The 20,765-nt window shown below is 48.2% G+C and overlaps 1 protein-coding gene across 1 annotated transcript; it reads right to left on the reverse strand.

The window, feature by feature from the left end:
* Positions 1–1,677: 1,677 nt before the first annotated feature.
* On the reverse strand, positions 1,678–19,080 carry LOC308152009 (enhancer of polycomb homolog 1-like). The gene is made up of 14 exons (XM_080524912.1): positions 18,797–19,080; positions 13,186–13,342; positions 10,682–10,827; positions 10,203–10,409; positions 9,521–9,669; positions 9,132–9,288; positions 8,708–8,872; positions 8,418–8,507; positions 7,878–8,026; positions 7,394–7,749; positions 3,839–3,963; positions 3,287–3,437; positions 2,234–2,564; positions 1,678–1,787 (listed from the first exon to the last, which is right to left on the reverse strand). The coding sequence occupies exons 1-14, from the start codon at positions 18,947–18,949 to the stop codon at positions 1,715–1,717; spliced, it is 2,409 nt and encodes an 802-aa protein (XP_080381038.1). The 5' UTR covers positions 18,950–19,080; the 3' UTR covers positions 1,678–1,714.
* Positions 19,081–20,765: the final 1,685 nt, after the last annotated feature.

Consider the following 20,765-nt stretch of genomic DNA (forward strand, 5'->3'; position numbering starts at 1 on the left):
GCATGAACACAGAACGGGACAGTGAGTGAGTGAAGAGACACAAAGACAAGGAGACATGCTGGTCCAAACACACAATGCCCTGGGTTTTATTTCTTTAGTGAGAATTCAGGAGAATCTTTTTTTTCTTCTTCTTCTTTTCTTCCATATGTCATGTTTGTGGGTCTATAAATTCTCACCGTTGGAATGGCCTTTCATATTCGGGTACAGACAGAACTACTGGTAGTGTTGTTTAGTACCACACTCTTCACAGAAGAGATCAATATTCCCAAAGGCAGGCACCGCGACACTTGTGGTTCATGGCCTTTGCAGCCTTCTGGAGAATTCTAAAAAAGCCCCGGGAAAATAATTTCCTTTATTATACATTATTCCTTCTGGTTATGTATAAAGTGGAATGATGATACATGTAGTTACTGCAGCTGCTGCATAATTCAAAACAGCATTGTGTTTGTTTTCAACAAGTAACAACTGAATGAAGTCTTTCAATGAGGAACATACAATCATTATCAAAATGGAAGGGAGATACAAAAATAACTCAATTTTTCACAAAATGAGGGGGAGGAAGGGGATATCTTTTTTAAAAAAGAAAGAAAATATAATCGGTACTCCGATGAAAATCAGAGACCTAAATCATATAAAAGCAGCATTAATCAAAACAAAAAACAAATAGTGCTTAGATAAGTCAGAAGCAGCAATGACTTCTAGGAAGAGACTTCAGCCGCCATTTTTGTTACTGGTCTCCAGAACAATTAGAAATGGAAGATCTTAGGGAGTGATTGGCCCAGGGTGCGTCCCAACAATCTCCCCTCTCCTGCCTCTCTAGAAGCATTGGAGAAGGAACTAGGATCTAGGAACGAACAGAGGAACCTTAGAGGATCCTTCTCCTCCAATCCGCTGTGAGAAGACAGCGAGGAAGAGACAGAGGAGACACTATTGGGACTCGCCCCTAGTTAACTGCCAAACTGATGCCTTTAAGTCCACCCACCACCCGGCCCTGCTGACCTCTGTGTGAGAGCATGTGTCACCCCCCAACCCCCACACGCCACCATCCACAGACAGCCAGGAGACGAGCTAGCAAGGGAAGAACCCTTGGTTCATGTTTACGACATACAAACAACACTAGCTACCCTAAACACGTTTACTACAACACAGGAACCAACGAGGCTACAGTGTACAAAAAACAAAAACAAAGACAGACAAATAAAACAAACAAACATAAAAAAAAGTGTAAACACGTCACAATAAATAGAACAGCAGGTTCCGCACCATGCACATGATGACATCGCACGTCGTCGTGACAACCCTCACTCGTGACTCTCATAATTGCACCAGTTGCAGTTGTCATTTAAAAAAATCAAAAAACCCAAGTGCAAAACATCACAAATGAACAGTTCTGTATTCAAGTAATGTTATATACAAGAGAGGGGGGTGTATTACAAATATGCAGTATTGTACATAGAATTCCCATATTCAGAATTTACAGACGTTGATATTCTTATTAACAAATAAGGGAGAAAAAAATAAAGAAAAAAGTACGAGACGAGCATTGCAATTAAGTCCCGACAGTTGCCGTGGAAACAGCGTGCTGTGCGTGCGCGTTCCGCTTATCCCCCACCCCGCCCTCCCTCCCCCTCCTGCATTCCCAACTCTACGATGCATAGCACCCATAGGAGTGGTTCCCCCAGCCCAAGGTCCGGTCCAGGGAGGCGGTCCGGGGCTACGTCACCTCCATGGCGACTGTGTTGTCTGATAGACTGTTCAGTGCTGGCTTGTCCTGGTCGTGGTTCTCCCTGGGAGGACGAGACAACAACAACATCCATCAAACACACCGCTGAGCCAGCGCCAGGCCGTACGCAGCGTCCCTGTGGGCCCAGGGGGACCTGACCTGAGTGGGCCGCTGGTCTCCAGAGGTCCAGACACGCCGGTTAACCAACACCGTTGTCATGGCGCCGACTGATACGGAGCGGAACGACGGTTCTGCTCTGATTACTTAAGGTTATCATAACAACAGAGACCCCTGGAGACCACCAGGTCACGTCCCGTCAGATAACTAACTACATCCATGACCACCCCTCTACACCTACACACGTGCATGCCCCCTGAACAAACTGACCACACACACCCTCTCTCCGACACACACACACACTCTCTCTCTCTGACTCTGACACACACACACACACACACACACACACACACACACACACACACACACACACACACACACACCTCCTCTCACCTTGGCACCATGTCCATGGAGGGCGTGGAGGAGACCATGGGCATTTGACAGTTGGCGTTGGCGGCGGCCAGCTTTAAGGCAGAGGTGGACACGGCGGTGAGCGCCCGCGGTATGTGGCGCTTGGCGAGGGCGGGGACCCCCGGGGGCGCCACGCTCAGACGGAGGTTGCCCCCCATCAGGACCTGAGAGGTGGGGACGTTGGCAGCGTTGGGGTGGTGGGGGGGCACGGTGCCGTTGTTGTTGTTGTTGTTGTTGTTGGGGTGGAGGAAAGTGGGGGGGCCGGGGGCGGGGGCGAGGGATGTGCTCGTGTGGTGCAGGCTCTTGTAGACACCTGGAGGGGGGAGGGGAGAAGGGGAGCATGAGGTCACCAAGGTTGGACAGTAGTTGTTCCTACAGGTCGACATGCTCCAGACAGACTCTCTCATTATGTCTTCAGACTGAAATGTTGACTTAATTCTTTGAAAACAGACGTGTTGAGACATGATGTCGAGGGATTGGTTTTAAGACACTTTTACGGGCGGAGAACATCCAGTACATTGACACAGCAGGGTTCTCCCCCCCCCCCCCTGAAGGACCCGCGAGGGCCGCTGCGCCATCTTGTGGAGCCAACGCGAACACGCTACATTCCCCACATAGTTCGAGCGGTTGTTACGTCCATATGTGTGTCCTCGTTATGTTTCCCTCCCTTCTGTTCTCCTCTCTATCATTCTACATCCAAGTGTCATCAATTGGCCAATCATTCCCATCAATCATCATTCCCATCCCAATCAGAGGGCTGCCCTCTACCAATCGGAGGGCTGTCCGAATGTTCCTCATCGTCAGTCGAGTGGTTTTGTGTTTGGTTGTCGACTCTTAGCCTTAGTTTCTTTGTGTTAAATGCTCCTAGGTTTGTTGTGTTTAGTAGTCAGTACGTACAAACAGTTCAGTAGGTTCTTTTGTTATTGGTAAACTTGGTTTGTCCATCCATTTGCTTTACATTGAACAGTTTACTTTGAGTTACGTTTTTTTAGCCATAGGAAACAAGTGTGTAGGTGAGATTGTGGGCAGTCTTACCTGAGGGTGGAGGGGTGAGCCCATTGACCCCACTGCCGCCCAGCGAGGAGGTGTCCTCCCTGGTCTTCAGGGCCTGCAGCTGGTCTGTGGACACCAGGGCCGAGGCAGCGAACTGGGCCCCCGCCGAGTCTAACGTCTTTATCACCAAACCCTGGAGGAGGAGGGGAGGGGGTAATGTGTCAATAAAGAGAGTGGTGGAAGAAAAATCAATATAGCAGAGAAAAGCAGCTATAGAAGAGAGAGTGAGACAAAGGAGAGAGGAGTTTGAGAAGAGGTGGTGAGAGGGAGAGCGAGCAGGATTGAGGAATGACCTTTATGTTGTTGGCAGTGGAAGTGGAGAAGAGAGGAGAAGGAGAGAGAGAGACAGAGACACTGACCTGTGTTGTTGGCAGTGGAAGAGGAGAGAGAGAGAGGGAGAGAGAGAGAGACACTGACCTGTGTTGTTGGCAGTGGAAGAGGAGAGGAGAGGGAGAGGGAGAGAGACAGAGACACTGACCTGTGTTGTTGGCAGTGGACGAGGAGAGAGAGAGGGAGAGAGAGAGAGACACTGACCTGTGTGTTTTTGGCAGTGGCGGTGCTGTGGGATAGCTGCTGCTGTATCTGGGTCTGCTCCAGCTGCTGTTGCTGCATCAGAGCCAGCTGCTGCTGATGCTGCTGGTACTGCTGGGCTGTGAACGCTGCAGGGAGGAGAGGAGGAGGAGGAGGAGGAGAGGTCAGAGGCCACATCCATCTGCAGCCCAGTGTGTGTGTATGTGTGTGTCAGAAGTTTGCCCTTCTCAGCACTGACACTGTGCAACAGGACACCAACTATGCCAACATTCCATTTAGCAACCTAGGCTAATATAACACACACACACACACACACACACACACACACACACACACACACACACACACACACACACTACACCAGGGGTGCTCACACTTTTTGGAACCAAGATCTACTTTTCAAGTAGCCAGTCTGCCAAGATCTACCAGTCTAGTTTCAACATCGCAAACGTACATGCACATACTACAAACACACACACACACACACACACACACACACACACACACACACACAGTTCCCAGCCTGCATAGTAAACTCACAATACACTTTCCCTCTCTCTGTCACACAGCCACAGGAGAAGACCATCACAAACCCTCCCTCTTTGCTATTCTCGCTCACACACATTCACACACACACACACACACACACACACACACACACACACACACACACACACACACACACACATTTGCCAGTCTGCATAGGGAGCCATAGCACAAACCCTCCCTCTCTCTCCCCCTCTCTCTCTCTTACACACACACACACACACACACACACACACACACACACACACACACACACACATTCACACACACACAAACACACACACACACATTTGCCAGTCTGCATAGGGAGCCATAGCACAAACCCTCCCTCTCTCTCTCTCCCCCCCTCTCTCTCTCTCTCACTCACACACACACACACACACACACACACACACACACACACACACACACACACACACACACACACACACACACACACACACACACACACACACACACACACACACACACACACACACACCTCAATTTCTCTCACTCACACACTGACAGCCAGTCTGCAGTACCATAGCCAACTACTGATCCAACAAACAGAAAAGTAAACCAGATACAAAACAGGTAGTTCCCTAGTTTGAAAGGAGGAAATAAATGCATTTCTCTACCTTAGTGGGAGACCTGGCACTGGGAGGAGGCAGCTAGTTTCTAATAGTCAGGGCTGTAGGAGCTGGTTGCAAGGTGTCATCAGCCACTGTGGATCTGTCATCGAAAAGGCAATCTGCAGCCTCGAGAAACTTTTTTCACAATTTCGCCGTCTTTGATTTTTTTTATTTTTTCCGCGTTTTGTTCAATGCCATGCGATCTACCCATACTACCTTTGCGATCGACCGGTCGATCGCGATCGACGTATTGGGCACCCCTGCACTACACCAAGCGACATTACACAAGCGACATTTAACAGACGATTTTAGCCTAAGCAACCAGTGCGTGCATACATTTTTGGAGAGGCTATCTGGTCCCGGCGGGAATCGAACCCACAACCTCAGTGTTGCTAGCCATTGTTGCCATGCTCTGCCCACTGAGCCACACAAGCCAATAAGGTCAAACTCCTGAGGAAATCAATAGACAGACATCTGCAGTCTGACAGTCTCAGTGAGACCTGGACAAGGGGACTTTCATGCTGCCTTCAGGTGCTCCCCTGACAACCCAGGATGGGTGAAACATGGGTTAGCGACCCCTGTACCTCTGAGATCTCAGGTTTCTCCAACAGGGAGCTTTATGCAAGATCACTAAGAAGAACACTAAGTCTTGTGGGAAGCTCAAGAGTTCCTCAGGAGTACTTGAGAGCACGATTAAATCTGGATGCTTTGGGGGGATGGGGTGGAGTGATGCATTACTGAAACACACTGACTGGATGGACTCTGTCGATACGCTGGTCAAGTGGAACGTCACTGGAGATACCCAAACAAGTGCTCACTGCTGTAATACTGACGTGATCATGCAGATATTTGGCTGTCAAACTTGCTCCCACCGTAATAGAATTGACTAGTGTTCATTATTCCGCTTTCCCCATCCTCCCAGAAACAAGAGAAATTGTGAAAAACTGTCTGGTCACTAATAGTACACGTCGCCAATATATTTTAAAATGATATCAGGTAAAACAATTTAGCTAAAATAGCTATATTTACTGGTCAGTCATTTCTTTCATTATGACGCATTCACTTTACCAGCGTCTGGTACACCTCATCAAGGTGTTTTATCAAACAGCTTTAAGTGACTCCGGCTGGTGTGGTAAACAGCAACACCATGTGAATTAGGGGTGTAACGATACATCGATTCACATCGATGCATCGATTCATTGACTAACGATCTGATTACATCGATGCAATGTTAAAAAATCGATCTATATCGTCATCTTATGCGCGCAGAGAGAGAGAGAGAGAGACTTGAAAAAGATACGAATGTTTTTCATTTTTGATGAGAGACAGTAAGTCTATCCCTTTTAATATATATTTTGGAACATCTCTCTGAACCAGGGAAGTTCGCAATGAGTTCGCATTCACCGTGTGTGACTGTCTACTCTACTGGCTCGGCTCCACTTCTCGGCTCCTCCTCCTCTCGCGTTCGGCAATCTCCGGTGATCTTCGGAAATGTTCGGCTTGTGTGAGTGCGTCTAATGAGAGTGCGTCTAACGGGAGTCTAATGGGCGAATACATTGACCGTTTTGGACACCAAAGATATTTTTTAACATCTACTCTTCGAGGCGAATCCAGTCAGACCAATATCAGACCTGCTGGACGTGTGTGTGTGTGTGTGTGTGTGTGTGTGTGTGTGTGTGTGTGTGCGTGTGTGACTGGATGTCTCTCTGAACCTGTGTGTGTGTGTGTGTGTGTGTGTGTGTGTGTGTGTGTGTGTGTGTGTGTTAATGAGCTGTATGTTAATGACCACTTATTACAATTGATAATTGTGTTAGATTGGCATATGATATCGCGTCATATCGATCATATCGTCATATCGATCTTGAATCGAATCGAATCGAAATCGTATCGTGACTGACATTGTGATATCGTCAAACATTGTATCGTCATACAAACAAATCGATATAATATCGTATCGTGATGAAGCTGGTGATTTACACCCCTAATGTGAATGCCAAACAATCATCAACGCTGCCCTCAAGAAAAAAAGAGATTGATCACACATGACCATGTCCCTCACTCCCAAACAGAAAGGGACACCGATTTCTAAGCTGGTCAACTAAGACCCAATTCTCAGGAGAGAACCACCATAGCAAGGGTGTGGAGGGAGGAGGGGGGGTAACAGGTGGATCGATCCAAGAAAACAAAGTGTCTTTTATGTACTTTCATGCATGGACAATTTACCGCTCTCAAACACTTTGTAGTCTCATTCTTTTCTTCTAGAATAGCTCAATGCTAGCCAAGCAAGTAGCGACTCAGAGATAGGCGCGTGCGTGAGTGAGAGTGTAAAAGCGGATATGCGGTCCTTTATAGCTAGGCTTGTTAGAGTGTGTGTATGTATACACATAGGGCTACTCACCAGCAACGGGGGTGGGGGCCCCTCTGGTGCCCCCCAGCTGGGTCCCGAGGGCGGAGGGGGTCCGGCCCAGCAGCGGGCGGCCCACCCTCCTGTAGAAGGGCTCTGTGTTGTCGGGGTGGTGGAGTGGTAGTGTCCGTGGTCTAAAGTGTCTCCAACGACACGCCTTAATGTTCAACAGGATCTGACTGAGGTCCGCAGAAGAGGAGAGGGAGGAAGAGGTTCTGTCCGAGGTATTTGTTTGTGAGGTACTGGCTAACTTGTCGACAGGAGAGTGTGGAGGAGGCAGGTCAAGCATTTCTGGATCCAGCCCGTGAAATACATTGTCCAAGTCTGTGTGGGCCCTGTCCAGCAACACCCTGGATGGCGGAGGGCAGAGGAGAGGACAGGGTTAGGACTCTCAGAAAAACTCCAACACTTATTCTAGCTCCCCTTAGTTCTCACTCAGGAGACGTAGTCAACTCATGGGAGTAGAAGGTGTGCGTACCTGCCGCCCCGGCCCAGCCGTCGGCGTGCCATCCCCAGGCAGCGACGCGGCACGGTGAGGGAGGTCAGGCAGTAGCGGTACCGGGGGTCCCCCAGACCCCCCTCCGAAGGCCCCACCCACGGCCAGCTGCCACTGTGGTCCAACCGAGACTGGAGGGGGGGGAAGATTAAAGGGAAGAGATGGGGGGAAGGAGACCAAAATTATTCATATATATATATATTATTTTTTTATGGACAATACATATTTACATACAATAAACATTGACGACAATCTCCAGGGTTCTCTATTGTTCAGCCCACCACCCTCATTATTAATACATCAACTTTATTGCAGCATTCAAACAGAAGAAAACCGACAAGCAAATTCTCCATTACCACATTACCAAAGCTGATGCAAAGAGAATATCAACATCCAAAAAAGGTGTTCATTTGGAGTGTTATGACCGTCCGTCTTCATGGATTTAAGACCCAGCTAGTCAGGGCCGACCCGGTACTGAGTGCGGCCTAGGGCAGGGCTGAGGGGCGGACGGCTCACACTTACAGAGTGGTACTGACAGCCTGCCTTCCTGCGGAACGCAAAGGAACCGTCCGGCTCGTTCTCCTCCTCCGCTTCCGACGAGCCGGAGTGCATCTGGAGAGGGACAGAGAGAAACAGGGGGAGGGAAGGAGACCGACAACGATCGAGAGGGACGGGAAGAGGGAGAAAGACAGACAAGAATGGTAGGGTCATTCACAGGTCACCATTGGAGCAGTTCAAACAAGACCGTACAAAAAAAAGACTACATCTCCCATCTACCCCCCAGAGACAAGCTCCCAGTGGGGTCTGTGTACCTGGGAGTAGGACTCTTCGTCGGAGCTGGGGAAGTCGTACTGGTTCAGGTCCTTGGGGTTGAAGACGGAGGGTCCAGAGTGGTGTGGGGCGCTGGCCGAAAGGGGCTGGACCTTGGGCTTCTTCTCGTACTTCCTCTTCTGCCGGACCACCTCCGTCTTCTCTGGCTGGAGGGGGAGATTAAACACAGAGGCGGCGCTCAGGATCTGGACCGTGGCTGACCCTAGGGTGGGCTCGCCTGGCTAGTAGTGGATAGGTAAGAACTCACCAGGTGTTGAGGTGGTGTGTGTGTGTGTTCAAGTCTGCCTGTGTGTCTCTCTTTCTCTTATCCATGTGTTTGTACGTCTCTCCTATATGTGTGTGTGTGTCTCCTACCCTTTCTGTGTATGGACGCATGTCCTCTCCTGCCATGCTACGGTATCTCACCTTAGACTTGTAGTCCTTGAAGTCCATGTGTTCCGGGTGTCGGTACTGGTTGCTGTTAGTGAGGGGCACCAGGGGGATGATGTGGGCCGGCTTGGCCAGGGCTCGCTGGGCCAGAACCTCCGCCATGATCTCACCTCCGTAGTCTGACATGCCCTTCCTGCAAGGACGGACGGACGGACACAACAGTTACATCTGTAGTCCAAAACTTTGGTATCAACACTGCAATACTCACACTGCTTTTATCATGTTTTCAACATTTCTGTAGATGAAATATTAGCACAACTGCCTCCGTCCCAACGCAACAGAGTCCTATTGGCCTAATATGAAGTGCAGCCCCCCCCCCCCTCCCCCCACACACACACACACACACACACAGTCCCAGGCCTCACCTCTTCTCTACGATCTCCAGTGTGAGGTGCAGCAGCTCTCTCTTGCTCTTCTCCCTCCTCTTGATCATCTCCAGGATGGTGACGGCCCGGCTCAGGTCCCTCCGCAGCTTCAGCATCTTCTCATACCCCGCCTCGTCGTTCTTACGGTTCTGGGAGAGGGCAACGGTCAGCAGCATTAGAGGCACAGTCGATAGCGATAACCGTATTATTATGCCTACTAGGTTTGGGGTAGGTTCGGACGGAGCCAAAAACTTTGCTGCATTCCACAGCAGAATCTGAATCACTTTTATTACATTCCAATGTACAAGTACACAAGGGTAAAGTTCTTTGGCTTTGGTTCCACAACATTGGCGGGTCGTCTTTTACATATCGGAGAATACTTTCCCTGATATCTTTTGACAAGGTTGAATGCAGCCCATGGCTGTTCCTCTCATGTTTTAAAATATGACTGAACATCAAGTGTGTTTTCACTGCCCTGAAGAAGGCAGCTTGCTGGAGCAGCGGAGTGCGAGTGTGCGGCATCTTTTATTTCAGTTAAACCTCTAATAGCTGCTTTTTTTATTATAGCTCTCAAAGCTAAAAAGTTGTGAACATAGAGTCGTCACCACCACCACCAACGGACAGTCAGACACCATACCACAGATGCCACACACACACAGCCAGGCTCTGGGAGGGGGCCTACCTTCCTGGTCTGCATCTTCTCCGTCCTCCGGCGGAAGGCCACGTAGGGGTCGCTGGTGCTCGAGCCGTCCCGCCTCTCCTGTTTTACCAGGGGGATGAGGGAGCAGCTCTTACAGCCTTTCCTCTTCCTGGTCCAGTAGTCAAACACCTCCTGGATCAGTTCGTCATCCTCCTTCAGCAGAAGCTTGGCCTCCCGCAGGCTCACCAGCTGGGGGAGGGAGGGAGAGGACGACCACGGTGTCACTGACAAGACCTTGTATCTGTGTACACTTCCAAAGCGAATGTCATTTCAGTTACTGGGTGTGTCATTTAGGTTACTGGTGTGCTGGTATGTAATTCAGTTACTATGTCTGTCTATGTCATCGGGCAAGGTAGAAAGAAGGACTAATTGTCAGTACAGCAGCATGGGTGTGCAGGCCCATGCCAAGGCCAAGGATGGACACAGGCAGACACGCACAGACACAGAGAGACCAGGCTTACCTGCTGCCCACTGCCCTTCTCCAGCCGGTCGATCATCTCCTCAAACTGCAGGAAGGTGATCTCCATCTTCTTCTTCAGCTTGGTGACAAACGCCTCGTCCTCTACGTCCAGGTCATAGTCTGGCTGCTCTGTGTCCAGGCTGAAAGCTGGAGGGAGGGAATGAAGATTAGACAGATGCACACAGATGGACAGAGACAAGTAGACAAAGAGAGGGGGAGAGAGAGAGAGATGGAAGAAAAATAGTCTGGAGTCCAGGCTGAAGGCTGGGAGGGAGAGAGGGACAGAGAGATAGACAGCCAGGACACCCCAGACCATCTCCTTCACTGACTTCTGAGGTGGTGATGAGAATCGAGGACGTGAGGAGTCAGCGAACGACTTTAGAAAGAAACCAATATCGAAATGCACTCCTGAGATGAACAGCTCCCGCTAATGATATAACCTATTATGGGGGGCAGTCCAAAACTTTTCCAATTATTTCCCCCAATTGCTTGGCCGAGCTGTGACATCAACTGACACGACAGGTTGCAGACAAGAGCTCCAAACTAAAAAACGGTAGTTAACTCCTTACCTTCTAAACCCGCCACTGGATTCACACTTAAAAAATCCATTCATCCAATGCATTTCCATCACCCGTTTACATTTGTCCTCAGTTCGAAATAATGCTGACAGTAGCCGACTTCACAGCAAGCTCTGTGTTAGCAGCACTTTAATGGTGACCAAAGCTAGAGCTGCACTGATTGGGGTGAGGTGATTAGCATCTAGCATACATTCGCTAGTTACAGGCGAGCAGACCCGTGTGGATTGGAATCGAGCCAGAGCACCCACTCTAACCGTCAGGCTGAATGACTTAATGTTATTGATTGGATTTCATACTTAACTGCCTTATTAGCACTTCACTGTGACTTACTGGCTATCGTGTTCCTTTATTCTATCTGTTATTTACACTACACTTTTGAGAGGCTGCTTGTTTCATGTCATTGTATCGTTTCCATCTGTATCCTGTGCATATGATACATTAATACATTTCCAGGCACACAGGCATGCTTGCACACAAAAGCTCCAGGGGTCTCCCCAGGATGTTTCAACACAGTGGCACTAGGATTGCATTATCAAAACCAACGTGTGTTTATTCAGGTCAAAATGCACCAAAAACGCTGAATTAACAGAAAAATACAACGCTTTCACTTTCGTTATTAACAACGATGTCATCATCAGATTGTTAGTCCCCCATGACTAAATATCAGTTTCATGCTGATCATGCAATTAAACAAGAAAAGTGCTGGCTGGATTATAGACTTATTGGATCAACCCTGGGCTATACAACACCAGAAGACACTTTAATAAACTTTAGATTCGAGCACATCTTTTCCTTATTATTGAGAGCACCCTGTGTCTTCATGGTGGGCCACTGACGGGTTCATTTCAATTAAATAGTTGTTGTTTTTTGCCTTTGAAATAGCAATTCAACGCAAACCATTATCCCTGGGAATTGCCACAGCATTGAACTGTTGATAATCCGTTGGCAATTATGACAACTAGAAAGCCATTAGAAAGGAGATTTAACTCAGCCTCTGCTTCAAGACTTGCAGGAGAACATGTCAATCAAAGTGAGATGCATTCAAATAAACTCAATTTCCTAACAAAAAATAAAGACTCTGAAGTGACAATAATTGGACAGACACTAACAGACCTCCACTTCAAACCAATGAAAATAAAATGATATGGCCAGGAAATTGCCCATTGTAAATTGTATTCCATTCTGAGCAATCACCATAAATTGTTAGCAATGATTTACAGTCGACATGATTATTAAACCATGACATCATGAACTCAACTGACAGACAACAAGTCTGTAAAAGCAGGAAAGAAAGCATCTTCTTCCATGGCCAACTGCTGCTAACCCCCGTCTCTCTACAGCCCAGGCCAAGCTGAGGAGGTAAAGGTAGCCCAAGTGCTTTGGTCTGATCAGATCACCTGCTCACATTGTAGGTCATGTGACTGTGCTCTTTTCTCTAGGCCTGGCCTCCACCCCAAGATAATTTGATGAGGTTGCACGAGGCCTAGTCTGCATCCAAAAAATAATTCTATGAGGTAGTGCTAGGCAAGGTAATCTGTTGAGGTAGTCCTAGCCTCCAAGCTAATCTGATGAGGTAATGCTAGCCTCCAAGCTAATCTGATGAGGTAATGCTAGCCTCCAAGCTAATCTGATGAGGTAATGCTAGCCTCCAAGCTAATCTGAGGAGGTAGTGCTAGACAGGTTCACCTCCTCTGGACCTATTTTTGCATATAGGGTCCCAGCAGGAATCAAATCTATGCATCACGATATTGAGATAATTATACAAATGTTTTGCAGAGCCCTAGCGTCAAGGCAGCCCTTGGCCAAGAGGGGACCGGTCCACTACCCACATTCAACCAGCAGAGTCGGGGTGGGGGTCAGCCCTGTGGCATGGCCAGCCACTCGTGTCAAAGACAGGCCCCGGAGCTCTGAGTGGCCCAGTACTCACGCTGTATGTGAATGAGCTGCTTTGGCATCTTGAAGTCCCCGGGGTAGAGGGACTCGTAGTAGGCGATGTCGCTCTCCGCCTCCGGGACAGGGATGACCATGTTGTGTTTCTCTCCATAGACCTGGTGGGCTGAGATAGCCCTCTGGAGGTGGTGTTCCTGTAGGGGGGAGAGAGAGATAGAGAGAGAAGGGGAGAAAGAGAGAGAGAAAAGGGGGAGGGGGGAGAGGATAGGAGAAAGAGGGGGAGAGAGAAATGGGGGGGGGGAGAAAGAGATAGAGAAATTGGGGGGGGGAGAGAGAAGAGGAGAGAGAGAGAAACAGAGAAATTGGGGGGAGAGAGAGACAAGAGACAGATAGAGGAAAGGGGAGAGAGAGAGAGAGAGAGAGGGAGAGATATGATGAGTGAAGTCAGGGAGCGAGACCTCAACTTAAATGTCAAACGGCTGCCATCTCGTCTGAGCTGGGGGGCGAGACAAGTGTCCCATCTCATCCCTCAACTCAGAGAGAGAACACTGGAGTCCAAATTACGCAACTCCCCCACACAGCCCCTCGCTGGCAAACACAAACCATAAATCGAAAAGACAGATGGGTTGTCAAAGACACACACGCAGCAGCTGAATTGATTCATCTCCCGGCAAAGTGCCAAGTATAGCCTTTACTCATGCAACCGAATGCAAATCGGTAGACGAGCCCTCATTCCACATTCAAAACGAGCCATAATCAAATGCCTGGATGTCGTTCCAAACGTCTGGGCTCGGACCAGCGGCCACCTGGCAGGGAGGCCTTCTACACAGCACTCGCACTGCATATGACGACAACTCCACACATGGACTGGAGAACAAACAAACAGCATCAAAGCAGGTGGGAACAGTGGTCCTCTGGCTCAGAGTGGGGGCAGCCTGTGTGTCCATGAAACAGTCTAATCCAAGGCAGGCCTGTAGGCTGGGGGAATGTGCCTGGGGAACGCCTCAGTGGCCTGTCTGCCTGCTCGTCTGTCCTCAACGGCCTGTCTGCCTGCCCAACTTGGCTGCCCGCCTCAGTGGCCTGTTTGTCTGTCTGCCTGCTTCAGTGGCCTGTTTGTCTGTCCTCAGTGGCCTGTCTGTCTGTTTGTCTGTCCTCAGTGGCCTGTATGCCTGCCTATCCTCAGTGGCCTGTCTGTCTGCTTGTCTGTCCTCAGTGGCCTGTCTGCTTGTCTGTCCTCAGTGGCCTGTCTGTCTGTTTGTCTGTCCTCATTGGCCTGTATGCCTGCCTATCCTCAGTGGTCTGTCTGCTTGTCTGTCCTCAGTGGCCTGTCTGTCTGCTTGTCTGTCCTCAGTGGCCTGTCTGTCTGCTTGTCTGTCCTCAGTGGCCTGTCTGTCTGCTTGTCTGTCCTCAGTGGCCTGTCTGTCTGCTTGTCTGTCCTCAGTGGCCTGTCTGTCTGTCTGCTTGTCTGAACATCCCTGGTAGTAAACGGGCCTCTGGCTCTCAGACGTGGGCACGGTGCCATTGGCAGCCTGTCAACACAGCACGGTCCCAGACTTGCACATCATCATCTCCTGAGTGTGTGTGTGTGTGTGTGTGTGTTTATGGTTCTCTGTGTGGCCACCCGGCCGCAGATGTTTGCTCTGCGGTCGAAACTGACATCAGACTCCACACTCAAGTCCTGAGTGTTTCCACGGTAGCACAGCAGGCAGGCGCTCGCTCGCACACGCACAGCGATTAATCAACAGAACACACACAGTCAACATTCGGACGAGAAATCATGCTCACACAAAAACCAATTGCACATCAATCAAATAATTTCTAATTAGTACAGGGTGGTTCAACCTTGTGTGAACATCATCCGGCGCCGAAGTCTCTGCACTTCACAAGCAAATAATGAGAATTAAAGAAACAATTGGCCTATTAATGGCATTGGCCTGTCTGAGGGCAGACAGACCACAGACAGAACCGATGATTCTCGAGCCTAATGGCCCTTTAGGGCAGGAGCCTATCTCCTGTTTCGTAGCGTGAGGTGGCTTGATGTACAAGTACACCCCCTGGACATGACGCTGGTATGTCACAGGGTCTTACCCCCAATCCAACCATTAATGCTGAGAGCCAAGCAGGGAGGCATCGGGTACCATTTTTATAGTCTTGGTATGACTCGGCCGGGGATCGAACTCACGACCTCCCAATCTCAGGCCGGACACTAACCGCAACGCCACTGAGCTGGTTGTATGGTTCATGACTCAATGCTAATACATTTTTACCACAGTCCTTCAGTGAAATACCTATTATGGGGACCCACCTAGCTCGAGAGCTTCCCGGACTTACTTTCAACTAGCTGAGTACTTTCAGTTCCAGCAAGGCCAGCTCCCACACACTTAACACACACAACCTCTTTGACCCTTCCCTACATGAGATTGCATAACCTTGAAGTGTTGTGTTACTATAAAAAAAATATTTTTTATTTAATTCACACTGAATCATTTCCCCTAGAGAGTCGGCTATGAGCGAGCTCAACCCCCAGGCATCCACACACTCGTTCATTCTCACCAACAATGAGAGAAACCATATAAGCACAGCCTTGAGGAACAACACCACGTAGCTGCCAAACTCAATCACACACTCCATTTATCTACTTCCCCAGCAATGGCATTGTGCTTGGAGACAATAAATAAACTTGAATTGCAGAGCACAGGTAGATAACCCTGCCTTCAACACACACAAACAACTAACGGACCACAACGCGCACACACGCAGGACCACAAGACACACACAGCCGCCCCCCCCCCCGACCACAACAGTCTAGAAATAGCTCTTTAAAATGACCATATCGATCACTGTCAGTCCGGTCTGCTCTGGCAGCTCACACCACCCCCCCCCCCCGCCGGCCAGCCACTGCTCCAGACCCAGACACTGTATACGCCACTTAACATGACGGACAGACCCAGGGGACACTGATGGACTGTGGCTGAGGAGACGCAGTGGAGGCATGTCTGGAGGGAAGAACCGCTGGCTGTCTGCATTGATGGAAATATGGACGAGTGTGAAACATGTAGGCTACCACTACCACCTTTACACATACCTCTTTTTTTACAGCCTCTATTTATGCATACAACATGCTGCACATAGCTACCTTAACTGTACATAGCTTAATACGATCCTCTCCTGTGCATACCTGTATATAGGCCTACTTGCCATAATGTATCATGTTTTATATCACTATTTGCACTTGTGGTTAGATGCTAAACTGCATTTTGTTGTCTGGTACTTGTACTCCGCAATGACAATGAATCTAATCTAATCTAATCTTAGCTAATCTAATCTACTGCCATCAATTGGGTACTTTCAACAACACCGCTCAGAGAGGGAAGGAGAGTCAGATCGTAACAGGCCTGTGAGAAGGAGCAGTAGAGGTCCAACCTTCAGGAGGGAAGAACTGCCCCCGGGGAGAGCGTCTGCATACACAGTCAGGTGGGCTGGAGTGGAGAGGATGAGTTGAGTTATGATCCCTATTGGCTACTTCAAATCATGCGTGTCAGGGACTTTCCACCACAACTCAAGAAAAGGCGGGACAGTGAGCGACGGCTCTGTCAGAAGAAGAGGCTATAATTCATTCATGTGACACAGGAAACGCGCCAAGACACCCGATAGTAGAGGGAACGCTCTGTTCCACAACAGCAGCAGCGAGAGATTGGGACAGGTGACGTGCCACACATTCCAGACCCGTGAGGTCACAACTGAGCACCTGGTCGACCGCCAACGTCTCTGTGACCGAGCGTTCCTGGGAAACTGGCGGTGGTACAAAAACAACACATCCATCCCAACACCCAACTGAGGCCAGACACTGAACTTTCCCTCACCCCGACGTAAACAAACTAGATGTCTGGACACACACATAATCCTAGAATATCAAAACTGAATTTAACAATCTTCAGACTAGCAACTGAACATGACATAACAGCAACTCCTACAGCAAATCAAAAATGTCCAAACTATTATATTACTCATGTACACAATACAAAGACAAAACCTCTACATCTGCCCATGTGTAGCGCAACAAATCCCCCCTCCCCTTGTGTAACAACAGTGCAGTTCAACCTGCTGGAGTGGAGACTTCCTATAGAGCGGCCCCCGCAACCCCACCACCCCCTCCTGTGAGCGACATGTGGTGCCACAGCGGTTAGCCGGTGCTGAGCTGACTGACACACTGAACCCCTGCCCTGGCACTGGGCCACGCAGGGGGGGGAGCTACATCCGTTCAGACAGAGACGAGACGACTGTCGAGGCCCAGACAAGACCTTGCCCAGTAGACACCCTGGAGGAATACACACAGTCCGGCGAGCACATGGCCTGTTAGCTTACACTACCAAACCAATACACTCACAAACTTCAAGCAATGAGGGGGGAGGGAGGGAGGGAGGTCGGTCTCACAGTCTCTGACTGGTGAACAAAGTGAGTCACAACTGGACTGGACAACTGACAGTGACGACCAAAGCATGGCATGATGTTATTTTGACAGGTTGTTACAAACGCTTGCGTCAAAACAAAACCATGTGATACTGGCCAGCAGCAGTGGCTTTGGGGTTTAACCTTGTGTGACAAGAACATAGACTAAGTAAAACACAGTGTACCATATGATTAACGGACAGCCGAGCACAATAGTGGCGACATGGCAGCAGCCCACACTGGCAGGAGGTGACGGCTCTCACGCGTCAATCATATAACAGGTATATACAGGAATCTTGAGGTTAATTTCAAAACCTTTCTAAGACTTTTTAAAGACCTTGTCAATATTTTTCCAGACCTCACCGCCACTTGGAGCTGTAACCGTTTACATCAGTGACACCTTTAACTTAACAGGTTTAGTTGGCAACAGACTAGACCACTATCATACAACACAATGTCCGGTTCATCTCAGTTATTTAATAAAACTAATAAATGCACGAACTTTTACTAAACGTTTTTAGGACTCAAACTCTTTGGACAGAGTCTAATTCAGAAAAATACCAAATACAAAATTCAAGACCTCATAAAATCGTGATAAGACTTTTTAATACTTATTAAGTGTCTTGATTTTCCCCAAATTGATTTATCAACTTGTAATACTTTTCAAGACACCGCGGATACCCTGTATAATGATGTGCTGGTTGTCAACAACAACAGGCTACACATGTATGCACTTGGGTTTCAGCGGCAACACGGCTGTGACTGCAGAGCACGCTGTGTTGTTGTTCCTCTGCCACTATGAGCAGGCGCGAGAGGCGTCTCATTTCAGACCGCTAGCGCCCCCTGGCACTGGTACTCTGCAATTACGCCAACACAAGGCCCATCCCGAAGACAAGTCAACAAAATGTCGGATTCACACGGGTCACGTGACTCCTTTGTGCTTCGAAATGAATCCCCTGCAAAAACAACATGCGACAACCGGCATATAGCGTCATATGGAGAAATAATGAACCCGTAGTTTTCTGAAACATGTGTCCGTTTATTGTTGGCACCGTATCTACACCACCAAATCGTCGTCTTTCAGAAAATAAAACTGGTCGCCATTTTGCGCAAACTTGCGCAGAAAAAAAAGGGCGCTTCTCCAAATATAAAAATAAGGATCATGTTTATTTGCATATTTTCGAACTATCCAAACATACCGATTCCTCTTCTTTCTCCATCCCCGTCGGCATCTGCGGCACTGCCCGGTTAATAGATGCATATTCGTGCAGGTCGGGTAAATCCTCGCAGCGGAAGACGGGTAGTGGCTTGGAAGCGTCAAGCGCCCGTGCCCGAAACGACAATTTACTCATTTTTTTTTTTTTTATAATTCGAGATACAACATAAATCTATCCGATCTCCGAAAATTCACAACGCTATCGAGTTGAGCTTTCATGGATAAATCGGTACGGTTATTCTGAAATCTAAAGGTTGAGGCTGTGTTTAGGGCGTCGCGGACGGAGCCGGGAAGGCCCGGATCTTGGTCGCTCTCTTTCGGACTCTTTTTTCCGAGGCTCCGCTGTCTATTGGTGGTTCAGTGCGCCACGGCCAACATGGCGGACATTAAAAACTCTTTAACGCTCCGTCCGCTCCGAGCAGCCCAACCCCCGCGCATGGAACAGCCATTCCCACACGGTCCCGAGCGCTTGCGCGTTCGCAGTGGAGGGGGGATGGGGGCGTTAAGTCCCCCCCGCTCTCTCTCTCCCCACTGCCCCCCAAAACTATCTACACTACAGTACACGCGCATAAGTATACAACGAATCTCATTCCAATTAATTTTGATTCTAATTAGCACGAATTGCCATAGTACAAAACACAATTTAATAGTCTCTGATTGTAATGCATCATTGAATAAATGCTATAATTGTTGCACTAATATAACTGGTCAAGACTGATTTTGTTCTTTTAGAATTAGCATTTGGTAAATGAACCACAGAGAACAGATAACTTGATACCGTTTTTGCCATAATAAAATTACTTCTCAAATCCCTGAAGCTATTTCTAGAAAATAGTTCTCTTTATTTTAGGCTAGATCAAACCAAAACTAGCCAAGTTTAATTGGATGATCTAATGACTAGCCAATATGCTGTTATAAAAGACATGACCCCTGTCATTTCCTTATTAGTATATATGGAAATGATAACATAAATATTAGCAGAATAAAAGGGGAAGATATGAAATAGGATCATAACTGGCAAGCTAAACCTGAGTCTAAATAACACTCTGCCAACACTCAAGTTTCAACATTCAGAACAGCCGGTAATACCAATACCATAGAAATGTAGTGTTCACTAATGTACCACAATATAAGCTTGCCTGGCCTGGCTCCTTTTACAATACACACAGAAACTGAATATGAAAAATATGAGATCCAGTTAACAAATAGGCCTAACTAGCTCATTGTATACCACAAATAAATAATAACTATTTACAACCAACCTGTCATGTCATTCAAAACAGTAGGTGGCCAGGTTACAAAGCTTATGGAAATGTAGCCTACTTACTCAATGTCAGACAATGTCGCCCTCTTGTGGTACAATCATTTACAGAACTATTGCGTGTCTCTGTCCTACACTATACAGGTCATGTAAAACAACAGTTAACAGATATTCAAAAACACCAGAAAAACATTTCTGATAACTCACCTGTAAAGGTACTAAAGGTAGATGCCAGGTCTAGCCAAGTTCCATTTTGTGGCCATAGAAGCCAGGGTTCCACTCCGTGTCATCCATCACATGACACCGCCCAATAGGGACCTAAAGGGAAACACACCACGTTACAATTTCAGATTTGGCAACTGCCACTTCAAAGATTTGTTTTTTGATCTAGTTTCGATGTCCTGCAACAGATTCACTGATTATTCTATGGGTGGGTTAGACTAAAGGGACCTTCTATCCAGACCAGGTCAAAACCAAAACCTGGCCTAACCTTTCGGATACTCAACATTGGTTTCCTGATCGGACATAGTAGCTCCTTAATTTTTCCCTTCTATGGGTATTAGGGTAGGGATGTTTAGAGCTAGCCTATATGGTGAGGAGGAGTTCTTCTAATAAAATAGTCCCTCTATTATTAGTATTGATTACCAGTCAGCCAAAATTAGTAGCTTACAGCTCTTACTTGTAATCTACA

The sequence above is a fragment of the Nansenia antarctica genome (assembly GCF_963989245.1).
Source record: "Nansenia antarctica genome assembly, chromosome: 2".
NCBI lineage: Eukaryota > Metazoa > Chordata > Actinopteri > Argentiniformes > Microstomatidae > Nansenia > Nansenia antarctica.